Raw genomic sequence first — 20913 nt, forward strand, 5'->3', positions numbered from 1 at the left:
GCGGGCCCGGAGCCTGGGACGAGGGGCACCTGAACATGGCGATGAGCAGGTTCATGAGCAGCACGTTGGTGACCAGCAGGAAGGTGACCAGCAGGAGGATGACCAGCCAGTTGGCGTAGAGGTTGGGGCAGGAGGGCGAGCTCTGTAGCAGCAGCGGGTGCGCGGAGCAGTTCACACGGGCTTCTGAAAGGCAGGGGCAGGTGGGGCCGGGGCCAGGGGCAGCGCCCGGGCAGCCTCAGGCAAACACGAGACCCCAGAGCTTGGCCCCGGGGTCTAGGCCAGCCGGGGGACAGGGGCCCTGGCTGGGTGGCCTACTGTCTTGTTTTACCCGGGACTGCCTGGGTTTTAGCCCTGAAAGCCCCATCACGGGACACGCCGGTCCTGGCAAACCAGACGGGCGTCCGCCCAGCGCAGGACTGCCTCTCCCCCCTCTGCTGGGCTTCGACCAGGGCCTGGGGTCACAGCCAAGACCATTTGGAGGACGGAAGGTGGGGGAAGGAGAACTCATGGGTCACAGTTTCTGCTGGCTGTTGCATAGAGTAACACCACCATCCACCCCCAACAAAAGGCTCTGCCGTCAAGCAGGTTTGGGGAGAGCTGGGAGGGGAGAAGGTGTCCTTACTGCAGGACTTATCAGAACCTTTACAGAGCTAATACCTGTCACAGGCTCCAAGCTGAGGGTAAGTCTGACAACTTTCCAAAGCATGTTAAGCCAGCAGGCCCGGAGGGCACAGAGCCCGCACTGACCCTTTCCGGTCTGAAGAGCATTCTCCAGGCCGCGTGGTCTGGGAGCCCACAGGCTGAGCTCCCTCGGCCCCAGGCAGGGACACGCTGTGGGGCCCACAGATCACCACTCCACCCCCTCAGAGCAGCTGGAAGTCGGGGTGAGTGTGCAGACCCTGGTGGCCCTGGGTGCGCAGGGCACCTCGGCCCGAGGCCAGAGCCCCAGCCTCCTGCCGCGACTCCTGTCTTCATCCAAAAGGGAGAGCCACTTCCCCGCCCTTCCAGGCCGTGCGCCAGCCTGCGTGTGGGTGTGTCTGTGTGTGCACATGCACGTCCACGTGTGGGCGCACGTGTCTGCGTGCATCTCTGCGTGAGTCTGCACGTGAGCACAGCAGAGCGCACGTGCGCATTCGAGCGTGTGCCCCCGGGTCTCCGTCTCTCACGGTCCACCCGTGCGTGCCCGTGGTCTTGCCTCCACGTGAGTGTCGGGCTTCAGGGCCTGTTTCCACGTGTCTGTGCCTCCCTCACGGGGCGAGTCCCTGCCTGCTGCTCCCAAGCGAGTTGCCGAGTGTGCAGGGGGAGGGGCGCGCAGCGGTCAGAGCGCCAGGTCCCGTCCTGCCACCGCCCGGCAGCCCCCAGCCCGTGAAACTGCTCCAGGGGGCTGCCCGTGGCCCTCCCCTCTCCTCCCGGCACCTGGAGAGGCGGCCAGGGCCAGCCCGGACAGCGCGTCTGTGCGGCCGTAAATCCGTCTGGTAAAAGCGGCTCCAAGGTAGCGAGATCCCCGAGCCCTCCCCACTCTGTGATTTGAGAAGGCGGCACCAAGCCGGGCAGAAATTAAACTGTCCCTGGGCCCTGAGCCCAGGAGAACGAGCTCCAGCGTGGCACGTGTGCAGAGTGGGAGGGTAGGGGCTGCCCTGAGCCCCAAGGGACCTGGAGGCTGTGGAGGAAGCTGCCTGAGCCTCAGTTTCCCTCTCAGCCCAGGCATGTGTTAGAGAATGACTCTCCGCCCAGCAGCATAGTGGCCTCACAGAGAAGGGCCCAGAGAAGCGAGGTGACGTGGACAAGGACTCGAGCAGGCGCTGGCCCTGGCCACGGGCTTCCCCCTGCAGGACTGGCCGCTGCAGCACTGTGGACCCCGAGGCAGCCCTCAGGCGGGGGCCCCGGGGAAGTCTGCAGGTCCTCCAGGGAGGTCTCGGCTGTGACCAGGCCTGTCCCCTCACACTAGTGGCTGGGGCTGGCCGGGCCAGAGATGCAGCCACGTGGGAAGGGGGCCCCCAACCCTGCCCTGCGCAGTGAGGGGAGGAGGAGAGGGCGCAGGGCCTGGAAAACTGATGCGCAAAGGCCAAAAACACAGGCGCTGGGGCTAAGGGAACGGCCCAGGGAAATGGGGAGCACCCCTCCCCGAACACCCTCATCTCCGGCCCCTGGGGCCTGTGTTCGGTCAGCCCATCACAGGTGTTTGTCCCAGTCGAGCGCTGCCCCGGCCTCGCCCGTGGCTCCTCCGGGAGGGTCGGGTCAGGCCGCGCAGCTCGCTTTGCCACCACTTCCCTATGGCCCTGCTCTGTGCTGCCACTAAGCCTGGAGCACCCCGGGAGCAGCCCGCGGGGCTAGCATCCCTGAGCCCCGCACTCTGGCCCGCCTTCCCCGAGGCGGTGCCCTCTCCTGCATCTCCCTGGATCCTGCCACCCCAAGGCCTGCAGGGACCCCGTCACCACTGAGAGCCCCATGGCCTAGTGGCTCTGAACCCCCAAACCCACTTGTGGAAAGTTCCTGGAGCCTCCGCCAGCCCCCACCAGGTACAGCCAGCTTGGGGCCCCCACAGCCGCAGACAGGCCCCACACGCCTGCGGCCCACAGGTAGCGCATGCACGGTGGGTGGGTCCCCAGAAGAAGCAAGGGCACCTGCAGGGTGGCCTCACAGCTGACAGGCCTCAGGAGGGTGGGTGACAGGGACACTCAGCCATGCAGGGCCTTGCAGGAGGGTTGAGGCCAGGCCAGAGGGGCCCGGACACCAGGTGATGGTCTCCCCGACACCCCTGCTCTGTGCCTGTAGCGCCTGCCCATCCCCCGTCCCACATGGTCCCCAGCAAGGCCTCTGAGCCCACGGCCACCCCCGCCGCCTCGAGGTCTCCTGTGTCTGGTTCCTGAGGTCGGAGGCTCCGTGTCTGAGCTAACCCTGTCCCTGAGTCTGGGCCTGGCCTCAGGGACTCCTCCCGTCTCAGCTCCAGGCTGGGGTCTCCCGTGATCCCAACAGGCCCCTCTGCAGAGCTGCGTACCCAGGGACTTGGAAAAACCGGACTCCCTTTGGTTGCACCTGGGGGGGTCCCTGCCGCCCCGCGCCCGCCTGGCCAGATGCGAACCGTCGATCTCGTCCAGCGGGATCTGCCCGAAGATCTGCAGGTAGGGCCGGTACAGCACGCGGCGGAAGATCCACTCCAGGCGGCTGTCGTGGGGGTGCAGCAGTGCCTGGGTGGTCACGCCGTAGGCCACGAGCCACACGCTCAGGAAGAAGAGGAAGAAGAAGACGTCCTTCATCTCCATGGGGCCAGGGCAGGGAGAGGGCCGTTAGCAGCCCCTTGGTGGGTGGCTCACTACCCACCTGGGAGGACAGAGGGGCTCACCACCCACCTGGGGGGACAGTGGGGGGACAGAGAGGCTCACTACCCACCTGGGGGGACAGTGGGGGGACAGAGGGGCTCACTACCTACCCGGGGGATGGGGGCTCACCATGCGCTCCACGATGATGATCTTGGGGCCCAGCTGCTTGTGTATGGCGAAGATGTGGATGAGCCGGAGCGTGAACACCATGAAATCCATGGCCAGGACCGAGCGCCCAGCCTCGAACACTGAGGGCAGCATCCTGGAAGGGGCAGCAGGCTGGACGGGACGGCCGGAGCCCAGAGAGGGGAGGAGCACTGCTCTGGCCAAAGGGCAGGTGCCAGGGCCGAGCCAAGACCTCTGAGGTTCCAAGTGGCCTCATCTGGACGCCTGCCCACACACCCTCCTGAGGACAGGGCCCCTGGGCCCCACAGACCTGCAGGTGACACCAATGATGAACAGGAAGATGGCCACCATGTCACATTTGTTCCAGTTGTCCTCCACGTACAGCGTGAATTTCTTTAGCAGGTGTGTGTCCTCATCCGTGAAGAAGCCCTGGCGGAGAGGCGGACGCTCCTGCTCCAGCTGCCTGGGCCCCTCACTGGACACCCCCGCCCACCCCGCCTAGGCTCTGTGAGGATCAGTGCTCAGCCTGTCATGGGGGTCAGGTTCCATCTGTGACCAGGAGCCAGGCTCTGAGTAGGATTGGGGGTCAACTGAAGATATCCCAGGGATAAGTCTGGGGACAAAACCTGGGGTTAATCTGAACTTGGGGTCAGTGCTCTCTGTGACCAGGGTCCAGGATTAGTTTATGTTCAGTGTCTGGACTTGGGCTATGATACAGGTCAAGGTTCAGACTCTGACTAGAGAGACGATGGTCATGCTTAGTGTGGAGCTGGGATCAGGGCTCAGTCTGGGGTTGGGCTGGGATCAGGGCTCAGCCTGGGGTGGGGATGGGATCAGGGCTCAGTCTGGGGTTGGGCTGGGATCAGGGCTCAGTCTGGGATGGGGCTGGGATCAGGGCTCAGTCTGTGACCAGGATCAAGGCTCTGGAGATGCTGTTCTGGTTCTGCAGATGAGGAGCCACAGCCCCAAGAGGGCAGGACCCCCTGGTTCTCCCCACCTGGAGCCGCGGAACAGAGGGAACGGGCCGGGCTGGCTCCTGACCTGCCGGATCTCCTCCAGCACCAGCGTGAAGACCCAGAAGTACAGGGTGACCTCAGCCACCGAAGGCCCCTGGGAGGGCGGCCTGAAGTCCACCAGCAGGACGTAGGTGAACAGGAAGAGGAAGGCGAAGTACATGACCACGTTCCCCAGAAACACGGTCACGGGAGCGCCCCAGAACTTCCGCCAGCGCGTGAGCAGGAAGGCCACGTGTGGGCCTCGGTCACCCTGAGCCCTCGGCGCCTCCGCCAGCTCCTCCACCCTGTGCCGTGCAGGAGGCCACAGTGACGAGGCCGCACCCAGCAGGTGCCCCACCGGGGTCCAGCCTCCCGGCCACCAGCCCCCGGCCGCCACCCTGCCCAGCCCCCCGGGCCCCTCACAGGCTGCCTGGGCCGCACAGCGGGCTGTTCTCCGCGCCCAGGCCGTCCAGCTCCTGCAGGTCCTCCGGGCCGGTCCGCAGAGGGGCCTCCTCGCTGCGGGCACAGGGAACGCTCAAGGCCCGCAGGAAGGGCACCCGGGGGCACCCGCTTGGTCCCGCGCACTGAGAAGGACGGAGGCCAAAGTGCCCAGCTGCACGCACGGGCTGTGGGCAGCAGGACCCACGGGGATTCTGGACTCGGGGGTCCCAGAGACACGCGGCCACCAGAGACACAGAGACACGCGGCCACCAGAGACACGCGCCACCAGAGACACGCGGCCACCAGAGACACGTGGCCACCAGCAGCAGCGGGGCCCACGGGGATTCTGGACTCACGGGTCCCAGAGACACGCGGCCACCAGAGACACGCGCCACCAGAGACACGCGCCACCAGAGATACGCAGCCACCAGCAGCAGCGGGGCCCGGGCACGACCTACCGGAAGGTGATGAGGCTGGTGTAGACGAGCGGCGGGCAGAAGAAGGCGCCCAGCAGCCGCAGGATGGGTGTGCCGGTGGCCATGTCCCCCCACCAGATCTTGGTCAGGAAGGCCTGAGACAGAGACGCGCCTGCTGGCCTCCCACCGCCACCTTTGCCCACGCTGCGCCCTGCGCCAGGAACGCCCTTCCCCAGCGCCTGGCAAGTGCCAGCTGCTCCACGGGGTGATCTGAAGACGCGCCCCTGCCAGCCCTCCCACCGCTGCGCAGGACGGCGAAGGAGCCAGTCGCAGGAGGATGGGTGTCGCTGCCACGTGAGCCTTCTCCAAGGGGCAGGCAGGGCTGGGCAGGACGCGTGTGCCCCGTGGGGAGGCCCCGCCCCTCCCCCACACGGCAGGCACAGGGGAGCCAGAGGCTGCAGGCTGGCGGTCAGCTGGGCGCCTCACTGGCCAGGGGTGGCCCGGGCCCTGCTCGCCCGCCCGCCTCACCCCTGGCAGCCGGCCCTCCCCGAGGGTTCAGACTCTGACCAGGGCGACCAGGGCCCTGCGCGGCCAGCACCCACCTGCACGCCGTCATGGGCAAAGAAGGCCTTGGTGTCGGCCTCCGTGGCCAGGTGCAGGCAGGTGGTCCTGCTCCAACAGCGGTTCCGCCGCACCAGCAGGGCAAAGGCACGGTCCTCGCTGTTGCTGTAGCACTCGGAGAACAGGTCTGCCCGCGGGGCCTGGCCGCTGGATGGGACTCGCCCCGGCACCCTGCGCCCGCCCTCCCTCCTCCGCCCGGAGCCCGAGGCCCCCGCCCAGGGGCAGCCAGGCCTCTGCACGGCAGGCCGCTGACAGCCCCGTGGACTGCTCTGGGCTGCGCTCCCCTGCAGGACCACGGGAGGCTCTGTCACTCTGAATGTCCCCACCAGGGCCCAGTGCACTCCGGAGGCGCAAGGCTGCGTGTCCCTCCTGCTCGCGGCTCGAGGCCCCCCCACCCATTCTACAGAGGGACCGCTGAGGTCACACTGGGCCACGCAACGGGAGCGGTGGCCTGGAGGGGAGCCCCGCCGCTCGGACTGGCCCCTTCACCCTCTTCCCCACGGCACGGCCCCGGCCACCGGGCGTCCACTCACCGAGGGCCAGCTGCTCATACTTGGCCTCACGCATGGCCCGGGCCACCTCGGCCTCCGGCTCCAGGTGGGACATCTCTTTGAGGATTTTACAGGCGGCCAGAGCGGCTGCCACACCCTCCTGACCCTAGGAGACGGGGTCTCAGGGGCTGCCCACCTCCCCCCACCTCCCCCAGGGGCCAGGGCTGCCGCTCACCATGGCCCAGAAGTAGGTGGCCATCTCGTGGCGGTTCTGTAGCACGGCCCACAGGAACAGGTCCCTCCAGGGCTGCTCGCTCCTCTGGCCAAGGTCCGGCAGCCACTTCTGGCCTGTGGGCCGCTTGGCCGGACCCCTCTCCTGGAGGACATGGCTGTCGGCTCCAGCTGTGGCCCTGGCCCAGCCCCTCACCCAGCCCCCGCTCACCACCTTCCTCCGGCTCCCTGGCCCGCCGTCCTGGTAGAGGCCGCGGCAGGCGTCCCGCAGGAAGTCCTTGAGCACGCGCGAGACCTCGTGCAGGGAGAAGGCGGGCGGCCCGGCGGGTGGCTCCCGGGGCGGCTGCGTGCCCAGGCCGGCCAGCGTCCGCCGGGCCTCCTCGTGCTTGCGTTGCAGCAGGTCGAACAGCAGGCTCTTGGGGGCCACGGAGCGGTACAGCTGCTGCAGCCGCCCGTACGTCAGGAAGTCGGCCACGTCGGCGCCGTTGTCCACGAAGAGCCGCACAAACTCAGGCTTGTTGCTGACCAGGGCGTCCATCATCACCTCCTCCAGGTCACGGGACTGGACAGCCGAGGGGCACGCCCCAGGGAAGGGGCGACAGTGACAGTGAGTCGGAGCTGGTGGGGAAGGGGGTGGCCACGGGGGCGCAGGGGCCTCTGCCCAGGGCCAGGCCACGCCGACCCGCTCCCCGGGCACCCAGCCTGTGCCCCTGGGCCACGGCAGGCACAGGTGAATCCTGACAGTCTGGGGGACACCGAGGGCACCGTGACTCCTGAGGCTTTGGGGGTGGCCCACACCCAAGGGTGACCCAGCCCGCTCTGCCTGGCTGATGAGAGAGGCAGAAGCTCAGCGGTGCTGTGGCCTCATCACACCCCCTCGGGACACGACCTGCCTCAGGCCCTTGGCACGGCCGCTGGATGGGCCCCTGCTGGCCACAGTCAGGGCTCGGGGGGCAGCCACAGGCTGGGCAGATGGGGTCGGGGCGGCACCTTCCACTCCACGTCCCCGTTGAAGATCTCGCTCTTGGCGATGTCCACGCGGTCCCAGGCCACGGCCAGCTTGAGCTCATCCAGGTAGTCCTGTGCCTCTTGGCTGTGGCTCTTGCAGGCTGCGGGCGGAGCGGGCAGGGGCGGTGAGGGAGGGGCCTTCTGGACACGCAGGCCCGGAGCTCCACACCTCGGCAGGCTGGCGAGAGGCACAGCTTTGCGGGTGGGTGCCAGAGTCCCCGCTGGGAGGGGTCAGGGGGCAGGGCAGCCTCTCAGAAGCTCCCTTGGTGGTGACTGAAGGGACCCCAGCTAACTCCCAGGCCTGGGCCCCTTCCACGGACGGTTCGGGGAAGCGGGTTTGGTCACGTTTCCTCCTTGGGGAAGGGCACCTGGCCACAGCTGCGTGCTGCAGGGCCGCTCGACGAGGCGTGGGCTAGACATGGAGGCCGCTGTCCTCGCCAGACCCGTGAGGGAAGCCCGCGGGCCTCAGACTCCACGACCGTGAGCGCCGTGAGACCGCGGTGCCCCTCCCAGCCCGTGGGACCAGCCCGGCTCGTGGGACACCACGAGGGGGCTCCTGCACAGGGGCTCCCCGAGGATCATTGCCCGGGGGTCCTAACCCAGAACCCCCGCACTGCAGAGGGCCCCTCGCTCAGGTGCGTCCCAGCCCTCGCTCCACCAGCCCTGGCCCCCGCCATGGCCCCGTGTCCGCCGCCACGGGTCGGCCCTCGGAGCACGCCCGTCTCCAATGAAAGCGCATCGGATGCTAGTCAGTTTCCATCAGCGCCGCGTGGACGAACCGCTCTGTCCACACAGTGGCTCGCGTGGCCTTCAGAAAGGACAGAGGCTCTGCCACAGGCTGCGGCACGGACGAGGCTCGGAAACAGGGCGCTGAGTGACCAGCACGACGCGTCTTTGCGCGGCTGTGTGAGTCCACGCGGACCGAGAGGACAGTGGGCTGGGGGGCCGGGGGCGCTAAGTGGCACAGGCTCTCCGTGGTGCTGGGAATGCTCTGGGATTAGGTAATAGCGACAGTCACACCACCCCATGAACATGCTAGAACCACTGAATTAAATGCTTTAAAAATACTTCAGGCCGGGCGCAGTGGCTCACGCCTATAATCCTAGCACTCTGGGAGGCCGAGGCGGGCGGATTGTTTGAGCTCAGCAGTTCAAAACCAGCCTGAGCAAGAGCGAGACCCCGTCTCTATTGAAAATAGAAAGAAATTAATCGGACAACTAAAAATATATAGAAAAAATTAGCCGGGCATGGTGGCGCATGCCTGTAGTCCCAGCTACTCGGGAGGCTGAGGCAGGAGGATCGCTTGAGCCCAGGAGTTTGAGGTTGCTGTGAGCTAGGCTGACGCCACGGCACTCTAGCCCGGGCAACAGAGTGAGACTGTCTCAAAAAAAAAAAAAAAATACTTTAAAATTATGGTGAAAAAACATGTATCATGAGATTTGCCAAATGCAGGACATGTCATGAAGTTGGGTGTTGTCTTCCCTGGGACAGGTCACGCGGGCGCCCGTCATAAATGGCGGCCAGGCCGCCACACCCCAGGTGGCTCAGAGCACAGAACCTGCCGGGTGCCACCACGCTGCTCAGCGCCTACCTTTCACCAGAGCCTTGAGGATGACAGTGTCCAGCTCCTCGGAGCCCTCCTGCTCGAAGTCGTGCACGGTGAGCAGGTGCGGGTGCGCGGTGATGTTCTGCAGCTGGCATGGGGGACGCAGCGGCTGCATTGGCAGGAAGCCCCCGGGGGAGCAGCCCCCCCAGGAGGAGGGCCCAGGAGGACGCAGGGCAGGTCTGGCGGAGCCTACCAGCTTGGTCCAGTGCACGATGTCCTCCCAGGAGAAACGCTCGCTGGGGAACTTCTCCTTAAACTGCTTCTCCACCACCTGGGGCACCAGGGGGTGGGGCTGGCTCACCAGGGCGGCGAGCACGTCGGCCACTCCCCCGGAGCCCGCCAGGATCAGCCACGGCGCAGCCTGCTCCACGGCCCGGGAAACCCTCTGCCGTGGCGGGGAGCGGACAGTGACTCCGGTCAGCCCAGGTGACTTCCAGGTGCATGTGTCGGGCGACCCCATCACGCCCCTCCAGGAGGCTCCCGCCAGGCCCCCGCCTCGCTCCTCCGCCCCTACCTCCAGGGCGCCAGGGTCACCGTTGACCAGTAGGCAAAGGACGGGGATCTCGATGCTGCCGGTGCCTGCGGACAGAGCGCCCTGTGACTTCCCTCCAGGTGCTCGGGGTGAGTGGGATGGGGGCGGGGACGGGCCGGGGACCCTGGGCCCCCAGCTGCCACAGTTTCTGGGCAGAGGCTGGTCAAGGGGCCACTTTTAGAAACCCCCGGGCACATGGGAGGCAAGGACTTCAATTCTCCATCGGCGCCGTTCAATTGGTGGCCTTGTGGCAAGGATGGCACGCAGCTATTTAGACATAAAACGACATCAATAACGTGGGACACCCAGCCCCTCGGCCACACCCCGGACGGTGCGGACGGTGTGGAGGTGGCGCCCCGGCGTCACGGCGGTTCTGCTGGACGGGCTGCTCCAGATCGGAGAGATGCGCAGAGCGAACCGAGAGCTAAAGGAGGGTGCAGGCTCCCCCCAGACGGAAGCTGGAAGCGAGAGTTCTGTGTGCAAAGCCCCCGAGAGGGCCGGACCCACCCCGGTCGCCCTGGAGGGAACGAGAGTGGCAGCAGAACCGCCCGGGGGGGACCCGACCTCCGGCGGCGACTGTGAATCTGGAGGATCCGCCAGGGTTGGCCACGCTGGAGCCTGGGCCCGCGGGGTGGGCAGAGCGGGCCGTCCTCCTACGTGTTGATGGACTTACGTGACTTTACGTTTCATCTCGGAAGAGCGCTCAGTTGGCCTTGCCGAGGAATTACGTTTTTTGTTTACAAATACTTTCTCTGGTTCATAAGCCGTCATACGTCTTGTTATAGACAGTATTTGCACACCAGTACTCTCTGAGTGAATCCAGCCTTCAAACCCGCAGCTGCCCACTGGGCGCCCGTGTCTCGGGCAGCGCTGCCCCCTGGTGGCGGCCTGCCTCGTGGCCCGTGGAAGGAAATGAGCCTCATGCAACCCACAGATCTCATTTTGCTTCCCAGAGCCCAGAGCCTCTGGCTGGGGGGCGCCCAGTGAAAACGAGCTGCGCCCCCTCTGCTGCCCCTGCGTGGACGGCTGCTCCTGCTAGGGCCCCCGGTCTCAAAGTGCAGGTGTGCTGCGCGCCTTCTGCCTGGGAGGCGCTTCCCCACACTCCCTGGTGGTCCCTCCCCGCCCCCACCCACATGCCGGGTCCCTGCAGCTCCCTGGGTCTCGAGGCAAGGGCAGGGGGCCACGGGCAGCCTCCTGGGCAGCCAGGGCGGGCCTCACCTCCGTAGCCCGTCCTCTGCTCCGAGATGTGCTTCTCCAGCCGCAGCCGCAGCCCCGTCAGCCCGTCCTCCTTCCCGGGGGGCCCCGGCTCCACCAGGATGAAGTGGGAGAGGTTGCTGTCCAGGGGACAGAGGGGGCCCTGGCTGCTGCCACCGTCCTCTGCAGGGTAGTGGGCGGGGATGTCCTCCTGCGCCCGCGGGGGAGACAAGGCAGAGCCCTCAGCGGGCAGCCCAGGCCGGGCTCCCCGTGGGACCCTCCCACCACGCCATGCACACAGGCCTGAGGCCCTGGCAGGGCTTCTGCCTAGGCCTCTGTTTCCCCACCCCCGGGATGGGGGAGGCCGGGGCTGCTGGGGTGGGGGGCCCTCCCCAGTCAGGGACAGGGCTGGGCGGGATCTCCTCCTTCTAGACTCTGCAGGGCCTGCCGTGGACAGACCCCCAGCTGGGGCGTAGGGAGGACCGGGCTGCGCAAAGCTCGGGGGGCGCTGGCCACGCTGGGCTGGGCCCCCTGGTCAGGCGGGTTCTCCACGTGGGGCTGCGCCCAGAGCTCCCTGAGCAATGCCGCCACCTGCTGGCCGCCTGTCCAGGCCTGTCCTCCCAGCACTTGCCCTGCAACCTCAGTCCTCAGAGCCGCTGCCCACCCCGGTGACGCCCCTGAAACAGTGACGTGAGCCCTGAGGGCAGGGGCTGCTCTGCCCCGGCCCTTCCTGCCTCCCAGGCCCAGCTGTCCCAGAGGACGCGGCGAGCAGAGCCAGACGCTCACCTGGGCGTCCTCCAGGAGCCGGCGGTGCAGGACGCGGCCCAGAGAGGCAATGCCAATGGCGACCACGCGCACCTTGGTGGACGTGCTGGCCAGCGAGTGGTCGCGCACAGCCTGCCCGATGTGCCAGGCGGAGCCCACGCGGAGGGCGCTGGTCAGGATCCAGGCCCCTGTGGGGCAGGACGGGGGGACACTCGTCCAGCCAGGGCCCCGGGTCCTGCCCAGCTGGCCCTGACCCCCAGGCCAGTCAGCAGCCGGTGACCGGGGACGAGGGCTTGGGCACGGGGGAGGAGGGCCAAGGCTCAGAGATGGCGCGGCACCCGCCCAGGCCACGCCGCAGCTGGGACTGGCTGGACCCCAAACCCAGGTCCCCAGGCCGGGTGAAGTGGCAGCCCCAGCCTGGCCTGAAGGGCACATGCTGGGAGCCAGCTCCCCCACGGGACAAATCCCGTCACAGCTGGACCGGAATCCCGGACTGGTTTTTCCAAATGACGAAGCCCTCAGCCCGTGTCTGGTTTGAGAATCTTTTTTCTTGCTGCAATCATTTCTGCGGTAACGGATGCAGAAGCCCCGAACCCTTCCCCTGGGCTTTCTGCAGGCAGAGGCCGCCCCAGGATAGGGCCTGAGCCCCGGGACTGGCCGGCCAGACGGCTCTGCGCGCGCGGCGAGGGCACCGTGGGGCCCTGCCCTGCATGCGCTCGGCGCTGGAGCCCGCGAGTGGCGGGGCGGCTGTCAGGAAGGGCTGGGCCTCTGCCCACAGGGTGGTCGGACCCATCAGCGAGGCCCTAGGCCCCCGCTAGGGCTACACAGCGTCCCCAAGAGCTGCTTCCGCTGCGGAGCAGGCAGCCGGCGGGGAGCGGTGGGCCTCACCCGTGGTCTGGGCCGCCTTCACCAGCGCCTTGCGCAGCACGTCCCGCAGCCAGGACTTCATGGCGAAGGGCCGCTCCTCGCCCACCAGGGACACCACCAGGTTGGGGGCCGGCAGGTGCCACTTGGTCAGCAGCAGGTCGAACAGCACAGAGGGGGCCACGCTGCTTGGCACCTTCACGAACTGTGGGGCAGGGGCGCAGGCTCAGGGTGCGGGGCAGCAGGAGGGCAGAGGCCCCCAGGACCTTTTTGGAACAGGGCTGGTCCTGCCTTGACCCGCGTGTGGCCTGGGCAGTCCCAGCTTCTCTCGGGGCCTGGCTTGCCCTTCGGAGAGACGGGGGTGCTGACCCAGGCGCCTCCCAGACCTCCCCAGTGGACGCGGGGGCTCTAGTTACTGCAGGGGGTAGGAGGTGCGGCCAGAGGCCTCCGGCTGATTCCTGCCACGTGGGGCTCTGAGCATGGCCCGAGGGAGCAGGGCCCGGGGAGAGAGAGCCCATGGCGCTCAGCGTCCAGAACCCAAGGCTTTGGGGTACACACACCGGGTGTCACGCAGGGCCTGGACGCCCCTACCTTGCCTCGCTTCTTCCCAGACCCTCCGAAGTTGATCTCGCCCCGGCACAGGCCTGGCCCCTGCCCATCTGCAGCGTCCCTGGGGCTGCCGGGACAGGAGCCCCGGGCATCCTGCATGGCGGCCTCTCTGCGGGGACACAGCCAAACCCTGAGGGCAGGAGAACCCGATCCCTACCTCCCTCACTGCTGGGGCTGGTGCTGCCGTCACAAAGGAGCCCCTCTCCCCAGCCAACATGCTGGCAGGATCGGGGTCCCCAAGTTGGAGACCCCCACAAGGGTGTCTCTGCCCCAGTGGCCGTCCCTCTAGGCAGCCCCACCCCACCCCAGCAGTGCTCACCACGCCCCTTTTCAGGCGAGGATGGGGCATGTCCAGGCTCCTGGTCCTGCCACTTACCCCAGCCCAGCCGCCTCGGGCTGACCTCTCCCGTCCACTGTCCTCTGAAGGTGGGGTTGTCCTGGAAACCCCGAAAGACTTAGCAGGCATTTGTAGCCTTTTGGCCACGCAGCCCACCCGCCCCCAGAACACCCTGGGTGTGCCTGGCAGGCAGGTGACAAGGTGAGGCTGGTGCACCAGCTCAGGTGCAGGGGCCCTGGGAAGACGGGTGGAGGAGGGGCAGGACCATCCCTCCTTGCCCAGGTGGGCCCAGGTGCCCAGCGCGGGGAGCGCCTGCCCCGGCTCACACAGCATCGCCGCAGCGCCACCGCCACGCTCTTCCCGTGAGCTCCTGCTTCAGCGAGTGGCAGGAGAAGAGGCCACCACACTACCTCCCACCGTCCCTGAGGTCGGGCGTCTCAGCCCTGCTGTCCGTGGCAGGGACCCAAGGGCCGGCGGGGGGAGGAACACAGCCCTCCCCGGCCCGGTACCCGAAGCCTCCCAGCTGCCCGGCACAGGCCTTGCTGACCATGGCCCGGCCGCGTCCTGCCTCCCTCCGATCAGTGCCTCTGAAAACCCGCTGGGGCTGGGCCTGTCCTCCGTCCGCCTGCCTAGAACCCGGCGCCTGCCACAGGCCTCCGGGCAGAGGTCCCCTGGGGCCTGCTCAGGCAGGACGCACCCCTTGGGCTCCCACCACCCTGTCCACCTGGGGCTACCTGCCGCTCCCACTTGCGTAGAGCTATTTCCCTGTCCCGGGGCAGTGCCGGGCCACACACGGGCCCCGTGTGAGCGGAGAATGGGCGCTTTGGAACATGCTTTGTTCCTTACAGAGGGCGGCACCTGTGCACACGGCGGGGACGGGGAAGGGGCGGGTGCCTCTGGCAGGACAGGGGCCGGCCTGGGGGCAGGGGCTGAGCCGGGGCCCTCCCCACTGTGCCTCTGGAGCCAGCACAGTAACTGCGTCCCCCGAAAGAAGGTGTCCCCCAAAAAGATACGTCCGAGTCCTAGCCCCTGGCGCCTGTGCCTGCGACCTTCTTTGGAAACAGGGTCTTTGCAGAGGTGATTGTGATGCCGGTTAAGACGAGGCCTTGCTGAGTAGGCTGGGCCCAGACCCCACAGCTGCTGTCCTTACAAAAAGGGGACACTGGGACACAGACACACAGAGGGAAGGTGACTCGAGGGCAGGGGACAGATGCGCGTGGGGCCAGAGGCAGCAGAGGCAGTGACACCACAAGCAGGAGAGGCCGGGAGGGGCCACCCGACAGCTCTGGGAGCCCGGCCGGGCCCACACCTGGCAGGACGGGGCACCCCGGGTCGGGGCGAGAACAGATTCCTATCGGTTCAAGATGCCCAGCGTGCGGCCACTTGCTCCAGCAGCCCCCGGACACCCATGCAGTTTGGGGCCCAGTGGGGCAGCAAGCGTGTGCCTGCATGGGGCCCAGGGCAGGTGAGTGTGGCCATGTGGCCGCAGGCAGCACCACCCCAGGGAGCCTGAGAGCTGGCTGCGGAGGGATGCAAATCCCCCTGCACTTTCCGAAGAAGGCGGCATTTGCATGTGGCCTCCCGGGAGGTGGCTGGCCTCTCGGTTTTGGAAGCTGGTGTCTGCAGGCCCGCCTGGCTGCGGCTCGGCTCGGGGCTGGGAGGGCGGGACACGCAGTGTGTTGGTGTCCCCTGACTGCAGAGACCAGGGACCTCAAACCAGGGGCTGCAAAGCGACCGCGGAGGAGGCCGGAGGTCCAAAGTCCAGGTGTGGGCAACCTGTGCTCCCTCCACATCTCAGGGGAGCACCTTCCTGGCCTCTTCCTGCTCTGGTGGCTCCAGGCGTCCCTTGGCATGTGGCCTCTGCCTCGGCTGTCATGTGGCCTCCCTCTTCTCGTGAGGATGCCGGCCGCCGGGCCTGCCTAGCGTGGCCACCGCTGCAGATCACATCTGCAAAGACCCTGCTTCCAAAGAAGATCACGTTCCGAGGCTCTCGGTGGACCCTGCCCCACCGTCTAGGGGGACACTGCTCAGTGCAGAGTAGGCACTCGGGGTGTCTGCCCTGTCGGCGGGCGGGGGAGGGGTGGGGGCCGAGGGCCCCGCAGCTCGGCTTGGCCCTCACTGCCACCAGGGCCCGTCATGCCTGCCACCCAGCAGGGCCATCGCTTGCCACACCTGGACACACGCCCTGCAGCAGGGAGGTGCGTGTCTGGATGTGTCTCCTTGCCTGGGGAGTGGGGGTTTGGGGGCCTGAGCCCAGCTGTGCCCCTCGGCCTGGGGAACGGGCCGCCCCGGACAACAATGACATCCTCGCCTACCCCACATGCCGCAGGCCAGAGATGGGGACCTCACTCTTGTCCCCCACCTCTGGTGGGGAAGCCGGTGGGGGCCCGGCCCCTGAAACTCCGCTCCTCCCCAAGGCCCAGACCCCGGTGAGCATCTCTGCCTGGGGCTCAGAGGGGCCTCCCCTCTGTCAAGGCCCCTGGAGGAGCAGCGGCTCTTGGAGCGGGAAGCAGCCACCAGCCGTCCCCCTGGGTCTCCCACGGCCTCTCGCCTCTTTCCTCCCTGACAGGATGGGGGTGGGGGTGGGGCTGGGCCCTGGGAAGAGCAGCAGCGGCAGGGGCAGCCTCACCTTCCCCGGGGCCCAGCGCGGTGCCAGGGCCCAACCCACTTGGGCGTTGGGGAAGGTGCCAGGCGCCAGGCAAATGGGGCCACCAGGGGTATGCAAACGGCCCCGATTTGCATGGCAGGTGCCTGGTCCTTGCTGCTCCCCCATCTCTGGGGGGGGGAGCTGGGGGCCGTGGGGGTCCTGTGTGACCCGGGCCAGAATCCCATCCCAACCTCCCAAGAAGCAGGACCGAGGCAGACGCGTGCGCCCGCCCGCCAGAGGCCCTCACAGAAACAGCTGGAGCCGAATGTGGCTCCCCGGGCAGAGTCCCAGCCAGCTCGTCCCCCAGCTGGGTGGCTTTGGGCAGGTCCCTCAGAATCCCTGGGCCGGCCTCATCCCTGAGAGCCAGGTAAACGGGCGGTAACGGGGAGAAGGTGCCGGAAAGGTCCCTGCACGCAGCGGGTGGGAAGTCAGCTTTGTGCCCTGGTCCCCTGAGCTCGCAAGCCAGGGAGGGCGACGGGCACAGCAGTGACCAGGGGCCCCACGTTCCCTCCCATGGCCCCACCTCCCTGTCCAGGCTCCCTCCTGCCCAGACCCTCCCCAGGCCCTCTGCAGCCCCTTCCAGAAAGCCCCACCTCACCCAGGCCTGAGCTGTCCCTGTCCCTGCACAGCCCCGGGAAGGCAGGATTCCCCCACGAGGTCCTGGTCCCCGGCCCCTCCTGTCCACCTGCCCTTCCCGCCCTGGGGAGGAGGGGCGCGTCCTAGAGCTGGCGGTGGCATGGGGCCTACCTGTGCGCCTTCTCTCCGGCACCCTGACGTGCGGCCGCGGGCCAGGGAGCAGGGCAGCGTCTGCCGCCCGCGCGGAGCGCCTGTGAGCCCGGCCCTCGGCTCCTCCTCCTCCCCGCCCTGCTCGCCTGGCACCTGGGCGGCCAACGCCAGCCCCATGGAGCTGGCCGTGAGCAGACACAGGGCACCACTCGGCCTTCTCGGCACGACTGGCCCACAGGCCCGCTGTCCCCACAGGCCCCACCGAGGAGCCCAACCCTTGCTCAGGCTTGATCGGCCCCATGCCCAAGGGCACATCCAGTCTACAGGGAGGCGGCGGGGCACGGGCTGCTCCTCCGTGGGCGATGGCCGCAGGGTGGCCTGAGGCCCGGGCCGAGTGCAGCTAGCGTCACACTCTGACATGTGATTGGACGGGGTTCTTTGCCTCAGTTTCCCCAGCAAGTGGGAAAGGTAGCTGCCCTGAGAGCGCAGGTCCCACGCCAGGGCACTGGGCCCCACTGTCCCATGGACTGTCCCCACAGTGTGTCCTCTGTCCTGGAAAGCGAAGAAGCGTGGGCCGGATCGGGCCGGCGGCCAGCGCCCTGGGTGTGCATGAGGACTGCCCCACAGCCGGCGCAGGACGGGGTGCCCGTGGGGCCGAGTGTGCCTCCTGGGCTCCCGCCTGGGCTCCTTAATCACTCCAGGCCTCAGTTTCTCGGTCAGTAAAAGGGGCATCCTAACAGCCCAGCTTCCTGGAGGTTGAGGGGGACGCACCAGGGGACCGAACCTGATGGTGCTCCCGTGTGCGCCTTCATCAAGAGACCCAGGCTCTCCGGGCCTTGTGCCCTGTGACCCACTGTCGGGGACTCCGGCGGCCTCGCTAGTCCAGCCCGTCGGCCACCAGAGAGCGCCCCAGGACCACAGGCGGAGTCGGCTGGCGGCTGAGGCCCGTGGGGCGGAGGCGGTGACTTCACCCTGGGCAGGAGGGCTCACAGCAGCCCCTGTGAGCTGGCCGGGCACATCCCCCAGTCCCTGGCATGGCTGCTCCGACCCTGGGAGGACAAGGGGCTGTCGGGCGCCTCAGTAAACGCAGGGACGACACGGGGTCAGAGGCCCAGAGCTCGGCTCCAGGTACTTGGGCCTCCAGGGCAGGGGCCCCACAAGCCCTCAGGGCCTGCAACCCCGAGGGCCAAGTTCTGAGAGGGAGAGGCCGACCCTGGCCCCAGGCAAGCACAGGGGTCCACTGGGCCCTGCAGGTCCAGCCTGAGCTCACACCCACCCCCCGCCCAAGGCCTTGCCCTACTGTGGGTCCTGCCCGTGTCTGGGGTTACGTGAAGAGTGCAGGGGTCTCCCCAGACCCTCTGAGCCTATGGCGTGGGGACACAGTCCTTCCTCTATCCTGGTCCTGCCCCGGCCCCTCTGCAGCCACCTCCAGTCCAGTACCAGGTCATACTCCTCCCTGCCTACAACCTTCGCTGGCTCCCTATTTCCCCGGCAAGAAAACCCAACAGGCCTTGGTGCCTTTGTTTCTGCTGCCCAGCCAGGAGGCCCTCGCCGGGAGCTCCTCCTGCTGGCTTCTTGCCCCTGAGATCGCAGCTTCCGCGTCTTCCCCAGAGACCCCCCTGGCCTGGCTCACGTGGGCACAGGTGCCTCCCCTTGGTCTCTCTTCCCCATACCCAGGTGCTGTTTTTCAGGGCGCCTCACCCTCTGAAATGGTCTTTCATATACTTGTCTGCTTATCTGGGTGGCTTCCCGCCTGGGACTGTGGCCTGGGTGTTCTCCGCCGGCCCCTGGGGCCCAGAGCCCTGGCACAGTGTGAGCGCCGGCGTGGCGAATGAACGGATGGGTGAGGGAAGCCGAGAGGGAGCGCCCAGGCGGTGTCTGCAGAGCGCCGTGGGGGCAGAGACGGGGCGTCTGGGGGAGGTGGCAGTTTTGGGGTACGGGGCGCACAGGGCAGGTGCTGGGCCGGGCTCAGGGGCCCTGCTCCCCCGCACTGCCATGGGGGGCAGTGCCAGGGCCCTCGCCTGCGTCCCCACACACTGCTGAGTCTCCCCTCACCCCGCGGTGGCTCTGTGTCCAGCTGCTTCCGTCCCCTTTGCTACAGTTGGCCCTGGCAGGTGCCACGTGGGAACTTCCTTTGGGGGAGAGGCCACGCCTGGTATAGAAGGTTCCAGCAGGGTCTGGCCCCGCCCCTGCCAGGCCTCCGTCCCAGGGACCGCAGGTCCTGTCCAGACCACCAGCCGCCCGCCCGCTGGCTGCGGAGGCCGGGCCCACGTCCCAAAAGCTGAGCCCGTGTCCAGGGGGCCCGGAGCCCACCAGCTGCCCTGGCATCTCTGACCAGGACTCTCGGGCCTGGGCTGGGGCGGACGCTGGGGGCCGGCTCCCGGGCTGTGACCATGGCGGCCCCTCCCTGCACATGTCCTGGGGTGCCGCTCGGCGTTTGGCCTGAGGAAAGACTTGCAGCCTCTGACCCACCTCTGCCGTGTCCTACCGGAGGGAAGCCGCCACCCAGACAGGGGCCGGCACGGCCCTCTGGACCGAGCAAGGCCGAGACTCAGGGGGAGGGAGGGCCCAGAGCCCCTCGGACAGGAGCAGATGGCAGCGAGGACGTCACTCTTGGCCACTCCTGGTTGGAGAGCACAGGGCCACACTGTGGGTGACAGGGCGACAGGGCCACAGGCGAGCTCTGCAGGCTGCAGCCTCGCGGCCGACCCTGGGCACCTGGCGGTGGAGGTCAGGAGCCCAGTGGGACCCGCGGAGCCACATGTCCGTCCTCTCCATGGAGGGTCAACCACGCAGAGGCAGCCCAGCCTCAGGTCCCAGAGTCCCCGCCCAGTGGGCGACCTGTCCTGCTGCCCATAGACCCCATGACCTCCCGGGGCCACCCACAGGGCTGAGCCACTTTGGGGGACTCCGGGGACCTGGCGGCCCCTCCTCCCGTGACGGTGCCCACGGTTCTGAAGCCGTCCTTGTTTCCCATGGTCCTCGTTCCCCACAGCATGGCCAGCGTCCTCTCCCTGAAGTGGCCATGAGGGTCTCCTCCGCCTAGAATCCTGTGTCCAGCACGTCGGACCTTGGCCTGTGCCCTCAGCCCCAGGCCGGGGCGGGGAAGGGACAGAGGGCCGTGCGGCATCCAAGGCGGCAAGCCCCCAGCCGCAGGGGCAGCACCTGAGGTTGGCCCCACTACGCCTGGCCTGTCCGTGGACCGTCCCCTCTAGCCGACCGGCAGCCCTGGGAGAGGTCACCTTGACCTTAACCCCGGCACACAGGCTGGGATAGAGCCCAGGGCTCCGCCCTCTCCTCCTCCACCTTGAAGCATCCGGAGCTTTGGGAAGGAGACAGCCCCGCCCCGCCCCTCCTGCCCCGCAGAGGGTGCCTGGAGGCCAAACGGAGGGGAAGTGCAAATAAAGGAGTGCCCCTGTCACCCACTGGGCCTGTCACCGCGCTGGGCCGGCGCGGCTGTGGGGGCCGAGCGGCTGCCGACACGTGGCCGTGCCGAGGAGGAGTCTGTCCTGCGTGTGTCCGTGCCAGTGTACGGCGTGCTCGGCAGGCGCCGGGCGGGCGGCCAGGGCTGCGACGCGACCTTCGGTGACTCGGATCCCAGGTCCCACATGGAGATTGGATGACAGTAACGGCACGTCTCAGCCGCGCACGAGGACCCGGGGATGGTGTACAGGACGGCGCCCAGCAGGGCCCCCTCCGACAGCGCTGGGTCTGGGCAGGCACGGGTGGGCCTGAGAGGAAGGACTAGCGTGTGCCGGGTGCATGCCTACGTGTGTGTGTGTGTGTGTGTGCGCGCGTGTGTAGACACGGGGCCTGTGTGTGTGCCTGTGTGTGCCTATGTGTAGACACGGGGCCTGTGTGTGTGTGTGTGCCTGTGTGTAGACATGGGGCCTGTGTGTGTGTGTGCATGTGTGTAGACATGGGGCCTGTGTGTGTGTGTGTGTGTGTGTGCGTGTGTGTAGACATGGGGCCTGTGTGTGTGTG

At 67.7% G+C, this 20913-nt stretch overlaps 1 protein-coding gene across 2 annotated transcripts in view; it reads right to left on the bottom strand.

Moving 5' to 3' along the window:
- The window catches only part of TRPM5 (transient receptor potential cation channel, subfamily M, member 5), a 16063-nt gene extending 2743 nt beyond the window's left edge, over window positions 1-13320 (bottom strand). The window contains exons 1-19 of one of the 2 annotated variants that reach the window (XM_012652032.1): window positions 13202-13318; window positions 12635-12815; window positions 11768-11934; window positions 11006-11192; window positions 9770-9834; window positions 9449-9640; window positions 9241-9343; window positions 7632-7750; window positions 6853-7203; window positions 6646-6786; window positions 6453-6576; window positions 5901-6046; window positions 5341-5453; window positions 4865-4957; window positions 4488-4746; window positions 3757-3875; window positions 3450-3582; window positions 3083-3257; window positions 30-183 (exon numbers count right to left, since the gene is read on the bottom strand). In XM_012652032.1, coding sequence (XP_012507486.1) covers window positions 30-183; window positions 3083-3257; window positions 3450-3582; window positions 3757-3875; window positions 4488-4746; window positions 4865-4957; window positions 5341-5453; window positions 5901-6046; window positions 6453-6576; window positions 6646-6786; window positions 6853-7203; window positions 7632-7750; window positions 9241-9343; window positions 9449-9640; window positions 9770-9834; window positions 11006-11192; window positions 11768-11934; window positions 12635-12815; window positions 13202-13318 — 2939 coding nt within the window. Of the gene's footprint in view, window positions 1-29; window positions 184-3082; window positions 3258-3449; window positions 3583-3756; window positions 3876-4487; window positions 4747-4864; window positions 4958-5340; window positions 5454-5900; window positions 6047-6452; window positions 6577-6645; window positions 6787-6852; window positions 7204-7631; window positions 7751-9240; window positions 9344-9448; window positions 9641-9769; window positions 9835-11005; window positions 11193-11767; window positions 11935-12634; window positions 12816-13201 lie in introns of both variants that reach the window. The other variant, XM_012652034.1, reaches the window with a different exon arrangement.
- Between the last annotated feature and the right edge of the window lie 7593 nt (window positions 13321-20913).

This window comes from Propithecus coquereli, unplaced genomic scaffold (genome assembly GCF_000956105.1).
Source record: "Propithecus coquereli isolate 6110/MARCELLA unplaced genomic scaffold, Pcoq_1.0 Scaffold377, whole genome shotgun sequence".
NCBI classification, from domain to species: Eukaryota; Metazoa; Chordata; class Mammalia; order Primates; family Indriidae; genus Propithecus; species Propithecus coquereli.